Consider the following 8508-nt stretch of genomic DNA (forward strand, 5'->3'; position numbering starts at 1 on the left):
ATGTGCAGAAGGGAGAATTGGAGCCATTATTCTGCACACACATGCATTGCTTTAAGTCAGACGATCACAGATACAGCATCTTATTACTATGCAAAAGAAGCCAGAGTGTATTATTGGTTTGTTGTTATGGAGTGGTCTGTTGGTTTTAGTTTTGCCGCTAGATTTATCCTAAAATCATGCATGTTTTAAACACCTGCTCAAGTGCAAAGAGCAATATTTTGATACCAATGTTTTGCACCAGCGGGATCAGATTTCACATGGAAATCCATCTGTTCAGGCTTCAAGTAATGCATCTGTGTCTTGCAACCACTCAGTAACATGGCGTGTGTGTGTGTGTGTGTGTGTGTGTGTGTGTGTGTGTGTGTGTGTGTGTGTGTGTGTGTGTGTGTGTGTGTGTGTGTGTGTGTGTGTGTGTGTGTGTGTGTGTGTGTGTGTGTGTGTGTATGTGTGTGTGTGGCTCCTCCTGAAGAGGTTTGATGCTACAACAGAAGATTTCTTCATTGACAGAAGAGCAAAGAAAAGCTCCGGCAGCTTTTCTGCCAACAGGCTTCGGCAAGAGTTTGATTGACGGACGGTTCATCCAATCACCTGCCAAGTATTTTTTTGAAAGTGCTTGACCTTAGTTTTCAATCACTTCTCAGATGGTTCTGAAGTGTAACGAACCATCTGGCGGGTCAGAACAGTCCAAAATGACAAATTACAGAGACATATCTTCCGTTCTGTAAGTTCATAAGATAAAAAGACTTGAAGCTTCATTGTGTGAAAAAAAAAAAGACAAAAAATAAGTTACGAGGAGAGAGTATTTAACTAAAAGAACATAATCTGACAGGTTGACATATGAAAGAAGTGAAACGATTATAAATTAATTACATTAAGGTCGCCTTTTCATTGCATAGCATTAAAATGACACAATAATTACCTGGTATTAGCTGTTAAATATGCCCTTTGCTGTACTTATAGTGCAGCCTGTGCATAAGTAAGGTTGAGAGAGAGACAGTGAGCAGCACGTTGCCAGGTTATGAGTCAAACATTAAAAAAACACCATCTTAAGCAAATGATTGAATTGTATTTACATTGCTTGATGCCATTTAGGGAAATTACAATCCATACTGCTTTATCTTCCAAGTAGATGTTGTGCCTGGTAGGTCATAGTATTTACTTGTCATGACTGATTGTGTGACTCATACAGTCATGTAGCAAAAATAGGTTGGCTGGAAAAAAATACTTCTCATCTTCATTTCCATTGAAGAATCGCTCGCTGGCAGCGTGACGGCTGCATGACCTCATCGCTCACACGGTGTGTCGCGTACGCCGGATGAGTCAGCTATGCATGCTGGTTTGCAATGTGAGTCTATCTGTTTCAATCCTTTCTGTTTCCTGTATAATTAGTTGTGGGGACACATCCCCGTGAGAAGAATCCAACTTCTAATGTATCATGTGACCCTCTAAAAACCACACTTTATTTGAAAGCACAGCTGCATCGCAGCCGTTCACTCTCTTTCCAAGGTTCTTTGTTCTCTACTGGGATATTACCCTCACGGCGGGACCACAGTACCCTGTTAACACGGAGACAACCCACCACCCACTCGCTCTTAGTGGGAGTAAAAACAAACGCACCCCTACGTGCTGAAGCTAGCAGGCATGAAGCCGCTTCCATGGGACAGAGGAGAGGATCAGAGCGCAGAAGAGACAGCTAATAAAAGGCCAGGTAGTAAATAGGCAGCCGTGAGTCGTGAGCTTAAAGGTGTTTTAGGTTTAGGAAGTGGCTTTTTCACATTTCTAGAGTGACTGAAGGGATGAGGATGAAGGATGCAGGATGGAGCGTTAACTTAATGTATGTAAGGCATCATCTAAATCTAACACATTCAAAAGAACAATTGACAGATATTTTAATGGGACTAACTCGAAACAACGACTATAATTAAATTATTTTTGTCTTACGTTTGAATTCCTCTGTTTATTCCTATTTAAATGCATCAGTAATTGACCCGGTGCAATGATTCCATTAGTGTCCCTATTATCCAGGTGAAATGAATGAATGCATAACATTTATTTGGTGCTATAAAAGACAATATATTTGCCGATATTTGCCAATGATTCCAAGGTTATGGGGCGACCCTGTATATGTAGTGTGTGTGTGCATGTCTGTGCATGTCTCCTCTGCTGCTGTGCTCCTTAACTCCAGTCCTGTTAATACGTGGTTCGAGAGGATTAGCATCATGGTGATCCTGCTCAACTGCGTGACGCTGGGCATGTACCAGCCCTGTGAGAACATCGACTGCACCTCGGACCGCTGCCAGATACTGCAGGTAAGGCTGTGTGTGTGTGTGTGTGTGTGTGTGTGTGTGTGTGTGTGTGTGTGTGTGTGTGTGTGTGTGTGTGTGTGTGTGTGTGTGTGTGTGTGTGTGTGTGTGTGTGTGTGTGTGTGTGTGTGTGTGTGTGTGTGTGTGTGTGTGTGTGTGTGTGTGTGTGCCAACATGTCAGCGGACTGATGAAGGGATGAAACAAAACGATCAATTATTTGCCGTAAGCACAGAGCGCTGCCGCCACTCTCCCTTATTACAGTTCTTCAAGCTGCGATGTGGACGAACGCCACAGCTGTAATATTTCCCTCCCGGAAGCGTCGTATTTTCTCTCCCCGCTCTCTGAGCTGGGAGTTGGGACTCGGTTTGTTTTAATAAAGTCTTGCGGTGCCACATGTGATTATGTAACCTCGTGAGGAGAATACACTTGTGCAGACTATGGTAGCAAAACCGTTGGACTCTTTGGCTGCAGATGAACACAAACGCCACAACGGACAGGAAATTTCACTCACATGCTTCAATTCTTCTGCAGGAATTTCTTAACTTTAAATCACCGTCTGTGTGTGTTGACAGGTCTACATAGGAACTGGTTTACCATTTCATTGCCGTCCCCAGACATTTACTGCTGCACTGTGTACATGACATGAGATTTAATGTGGTTATTCTCTATGATGTCAAGGTTTTCACATTATAGGAAACCGTGTACCTCCTCTAGATCATTTCCATGAAGCACAATCTTTATAGACTCCAAGAGTTACAAATTCAGTTATATTCTTAGAATATTCACCTTTATATTGTGCATTAATGTTTGCTTTTGTTTTATTGCCGAATTAGAAATATTGTTCCTTTTGTTCCCGTTTGTAAGCCGTTGTAGTCGGGCGGCTGTGTCACCGCGCTGCCAACTGGCTGAGGGCTCGCCGTGTTCCTCCGGGGCTGTAATTGCTTTTCAGTGAAGTCAAATTGGCAGTCGATGTCAGGTGTGACCAGGACAACGTTATTCTGCCTCGCATGCTTTTTTTTTTTTTTTTTGTCGATGTTTGTTTAATGTCCATTTTCATTGAAAATCTGTCTGAGGTTCTCACTTGCCTACAGCACATTAGACTGGATTATAGTATCAAATAAAGCCGCCGGACCAAACTGTAATAGGTTTATTTATCTCATTGGATTTTCTCTTCATTGTGCAGAGATTTCACTGCGGTTTTAAAACTGTGCGACACATCTTCCTGCTTCACTATCCTCCTCCTCCTCCTCCTCCTCCTCCTCCTCCTCCCTCTCCTTCCAATACCATCTTTACTCCTCCCTATGTTCCCATTACCCCATCCTACACACTCTCTCCCTCCATCCTTCGTCTTTCTAACAAGCATATTGTCTCCCCAGGTAGTGTGAGGGGTCCCGTTCTGGTGGTTGCTAATGGTAACAGGAGGGATTTTGCTGACACAGCTTAGATTGTTAGAGTGGCCCTCCCCGTGTTTCTCAAATCCCCACCTCTCGTCCTGGAGGGAAGAGACGCAGTAACGGACACAAACAATATCACCCCAGGATCCGTTCATATAATTGTATAGCGGGTTAAATTGGGATTCCTAACGAGGTCTGGACCTCAGGGGGTCAGAGTCCGCAGTGAAGAGGGGACTTGGTTGTTATGTGGTACTTCTTGGTCAATACGGTTCCTAAAAATACAATAAAACTTTGACTTTCTTCACAGGAATTATGTTTTTTTTTTTTTATACATCAAGACAGATCCAGGCTGTTTCCAGTCTTTGTGCCCAATTTAGTCTCGGCAACAAGGGAAGATAACCTATCAAATATTCCTTTTATTACACAGATTATACAAGACTGTGATTGATCATATTATTACTCGTTATCTTGAGTCATTTAGATATGGTTTCTTGAAAAGCACTGTGTTTCTTTTTTACACACTGCTTTGGGGAGCACTATATTCTTTGGAGGAAGGTATCATAACACCGTGGCACTAGAGAGATATCTGCATGACCAAGAAGTCAACAAGTTCCCAGCCAGACGCTCCAGTCAAGGATGAAATTGTATCTACTGTAAGGAGGTGGAGGTCCTCTGCAGCCGGCTCTGGCCTATAAATCATGTGTTTGTATAGTCATGACATGCACATACAGTTTCTACATGAAATGCATTTAAATGGGACAAACCATCAGTAGCTTCAAACACTCACCGGATGGTGCAGTTTCGTCAGTGGGTGTGGAACCAACATTGTCTGCATGGTGCCTTTAGGTTGATACACTCATCCCACAAGTACAGTAAGACACACACATCCAATATTTTAATCCTGCTGACCTAGTTACCACGTCCTTTTCCTCCTGCCTAGAACAATGGCAGCATTATGAAGTGTCTTCACACACCAGCTCCTATTTCAAATGGTGAAAGAGCCCATCATAAGACAGCCTCAACCTCTTTACAAATCATGTTGGCGATAAAAACCTGATGGGCTGACTGAAGAGGAAGCTGGCAGTAGCGACAAATAACTATGATGAATTCATTCCCCCCCTTTTCACTGGGCGCAGAGCGCGACACGGATCCGACTGGTTGCAGCCAACATCAGATTACACGTGAAGCGCGCACGCTGCATTATTTATCGAAACATCATTTGAACAACATGTGAGACCGATCCGCTCGTCTTTCCTATTGCATGCTGCCAGCTGTGTCGAGTGTGAGGGTGTGAATGAGCAGGGATGGGACACACATGTCGGCAAAACATCGATATGATATCAATATTGTGATATGAGGCCAGCTATGGTGTTTGATTTTTGGATATTATCAAAAAAGGAGCAAAGCCGTGATGCACAAGTGTTAAAAAACAACACCCACACACATGCATGTTTGTGTTCACACACACTGTGGGCTCCACTTTGTGCCAATTCATTTCCTCCTTGGCTTTTAGATGTCTTTATCCCTATAAATATCAAATGGTCCGGCTGTTTCTAGTAGCCGTCTCGTTACTCTTTCTATTTCGGACTTGGACAAAAACCGCATTCGCCGCCACCGTCAGTGCTGCGACATAATACATCCACACCGATCACACGCCATTTATCTCATTCAATGTGGTTTAAAGCTACAAGATCTTGCAATTTTTCATCCAAAAAAAAGAATTCTCTCTCTGCTTGAAGCATATTACCTCTGGTTGTCCAAATGCACCACATATCAGTGTTTTCTAGCCTGCTGTGGGTTATTGTTGAGTCTCTAGTTTGTGATTTAACTTCTGCCTGCAACCCGGAAAAAGTAATAACCTTAAAGTACTTGTAGAAAATTGTTTTTCCGTTGCAGCATGTTGTTTGGTTTGTGCCATCTGATCTGTTGAGTGCACAAACTCTTTTCCCAGCGCATGTACTAACTTTCTAAGCCTAGAGCAACATTTAGCTGCAAAGTTCTTCTAATCCTCTGCAAGCCTTCTTTTATTTATCTATGGATCGCTACCGAATTAAGTTAATTTTATTATTTTCAATTATAATAAAGGTTGCTTAAACTTCAGCTAAAGATTAGATTTGATTTGAGAATTGTAGAGTCTGTAAACGGCTTAATCTGTAGATTTCTTAAGAGTAATTTAAATGGGGGAACATTCTTGCAATTTTAGTCCAAATCTGTATTTCCTACTTAATCAGCAAAAAACCCATACATACATTTAGCTCTTTTAAGCCAAATCACAATGTTGGGAGCTAACTTGGCTCCAGAGATATACAGCAGCGATGGTATACAGTTGAGACGCCAACATCACATATCCTGTTGCTGTGCTATTAGATCATAATTTGAGGGGTTTCGGAGGACATTAGGATGGAAACTGACTCGTTGACAGGTCCTGAGAGCGTTGGGATGAGTGTGAACTCATCACACTTAAAAAAGTGTCAAAATTGGCCCGGAAGCGTGGAAAACAAAATGTCGTGGATTGTTTTGAGGAATTTGAATAGATGGAGGTCGGACCTGAGAGTTGTCTACATGTTTGGTTTCTCCGTTTTTCTTTTTGTGTGGTTCTATCGCACCAGATCTTCTCTCTTCCAGCAGGTCCGCTGTTAACAACAAAATCTGAGAAACTGAGTTTGCAAAAAGGAAAGGAAGAGGGTGCTTTGACAACAGCTTGGGTCTACTAATGTGTAACGTCTTATCCTCAGTTTCCTCCAACGTTATCTTTCTGTGTCTCCTCGTAGGCCTTCGATGCATTCATCTACATCTTTTTTGCATTGGAGATGGTGGTAAAGATGGTGGCTCTCGGGATCTTTGGCCGTCGCTGTTACCTGGGAGACACCTGGAACAGGCTGGACTTCTTCATCGTCATGGCTGGGTAAGGAACTATATGATGATGCCAGCGTAAACGCTACCTCGGGTAACGTTTGTATGTCATGTTGTATGAACATTTGATATGGCGAAAGTGCTCCAGCAGCATTTAGAAATCCAACTGTGTGCTTTCTGAATTCTCTGTAAGAAGAAATTCAGTGTAAGAGAAAGTTCAATTCAATTAAATGTTGTTTATAGTGTCCTATCACAACAGAAGTCATCTCAGGACACTTAACACATTGAGCAGGACTAGAATACGCCAAAAATTTCCAGAGTTAATACAATTTCAAAGTCCCAACAACACCCAGGGGCGTTACAGCGACAGTGGCGAGAAAAAAGTGCCTTAACAGGCTTTTAGGCAGAAATCTGGTGCAGCCCAGGCCCTTGGGTTCCAACTGCATTTGGTGTTAGGTGGTAGTAGTAGTAGGATTAACAGTAGTGGTGGCATTAACAGAAGAAGTTAATTGCCTTGTTAACGCATCGTAAAACACACTTCATTCATACTGGACAGAAGCAAAATAATAATTCCACAGAGATAATCGGTGACTCTGAACTGGCCTGAATACATCCCTAGTGAGTAACATGTGAAGCTGGCTCCGCATGCTGTTTTCCCGCTGTATCTCTGTCATGCCGGCTGCCTGCTGAGTGGCTCATTCCCCTGCATCTTCAGAGGTGGACCATTAAATTAGCAAATTACAATGACAGAAATCACCCAGCTGCTCTTGATTGTCTTTCCCAGTTCATGTTTGGGATCCAGCACGAGCGAGGAGGAAAACATCCTAGCGTAGTAAATCACACACAGCTCACTCTCTCTGGATTGTCCATCAAAAACTGCCCAGTTGAACTGACATCCGATACGGAAGAATGATTACGTTTTCGTGGCATCGGAGGACGGTTTGAGCGGAAGCGCCGCCAGCCGGGTTCCGCGGGGTCCCCGCTGGCCATTTCCTCCCACAGCTGCAGCCTCAAGTGGCCTTTATTTGACTGATTACTGCTGACTCTCAGTCATCCAAAACCCTCACTGTCTGCAAGGTAAACTATCCACCATTTTGGTACTTGAAAATGTAGATAGTTTGGAGGACTTGTTCCTCTGATTGCAGTCCAGTCCAGTCTCCATTACCGTCCCAGCCATTAGCTCATGTGTTCCTTATTTCCTTTTAAATCAGAGAGAACATTAAGAAAGCCGTCAAGTGCTGTTAAGTACTCCAGACACTTTCACATCTTCTTTTCGCGAGTCTGTGTGGTGCTGATGATGCAGGATGACAGGTCACCGAAACTGTCTAATGAATGAGCGGCCTGTCAGTCTCTCTTAACTCCTGGTGTCTTCAGTGTGAATGCTAAACAGACCAGAGGGAACCGGACTACGGATGTGAACAAGGCATTGTCAACATTCATTCCTCCTCTGCTCGTATGCGTGTCAGTCAGGTTCATACGCTACAAGTTCAGGATGTTGCTGTTCATGCAGTTATTTATCATATATTAATTGCACTTGAAACTATGTTAAAATATTTCTGAATCTGCTTTTGGGGAATAAATCATTTACTTGCATGCAGCTTGGTACTTTGCTTGGTTGGGACCAGATTTAAACCCATGACATGTGGCCTTCGTGCCAGAATTTCGACAGTATAAAAGCAATTTCAACAATATATTGTTAAAGCTTTAGGGACAGTTTACCAGAAGATGAATTTACTTGCAGCATTGTGACATCTGAGGGGCCATGTGAAGGGTGTCCTCTGAGGATGAAACCATACGGCAGCAACCTCTGCCACAGACACTCCAGTATAACAGGAGAGTTAGCATGCTGCAAGGGTAAGGTTTAAAACATGCTGTCATTCAGATTCCTTCCACAGGGATAAACACCGAAATACTGCTTTATACTGGTATCCAGTGAGCGGATAGTAAAAATGTTGTT

The 8508-nt window shown here is 43.0% G+C and overlaps 1 protein-coding gene across 7 annotated transcripts in view; it reads left to right on the top strand.

The window, feature by feature from the left end:
- The first annotated feature begins 2195 nt into the window (after nucleotides 1–2195).
- Nucleotides 2196–8508, top strand: part of LOC311030645 (voltage-dependent T-type calcium channel subunit alpha-1I-like) — a 63069-nt gene continuing 56756 nt past the window's right edge. For 6 of the 7 annotated variants that reach the window (XM_084036545.1, XM_084036542.1, XM_084036543.1 and 3 more), the window contains exons 1-2: nucleotides 2203–2309; nucleotides 6470–6603. In XM_084036545.1, coding sequence (XP_083892671.1) covers nucleotides 2220–2309; nucleotides 6470–6603 — 224 coding nt within the window. In that variant the 5' untranslated portion in view covers nucleotides 2203–2219. Of the gene's footprint in view, nucleotides 2310–6469; nucleotides 6604–8508 lie in introns of all 7 variants that reach the window. The other variant, XM_084036548.1, reaches the window with a different exon arrangement.

The sequence above is a fragment of the Eutrigla gurnardus genome (assembly GCF_963514095.1).
Source record: "Eutrigla gurnardus genome assembly, chromosome: 20".
NCBI lineage: Eukaryota > Metazoa > Chordata > Actinopteri > Perciformes > Triglidae > Eutrigla > Eutrigla gurnardus.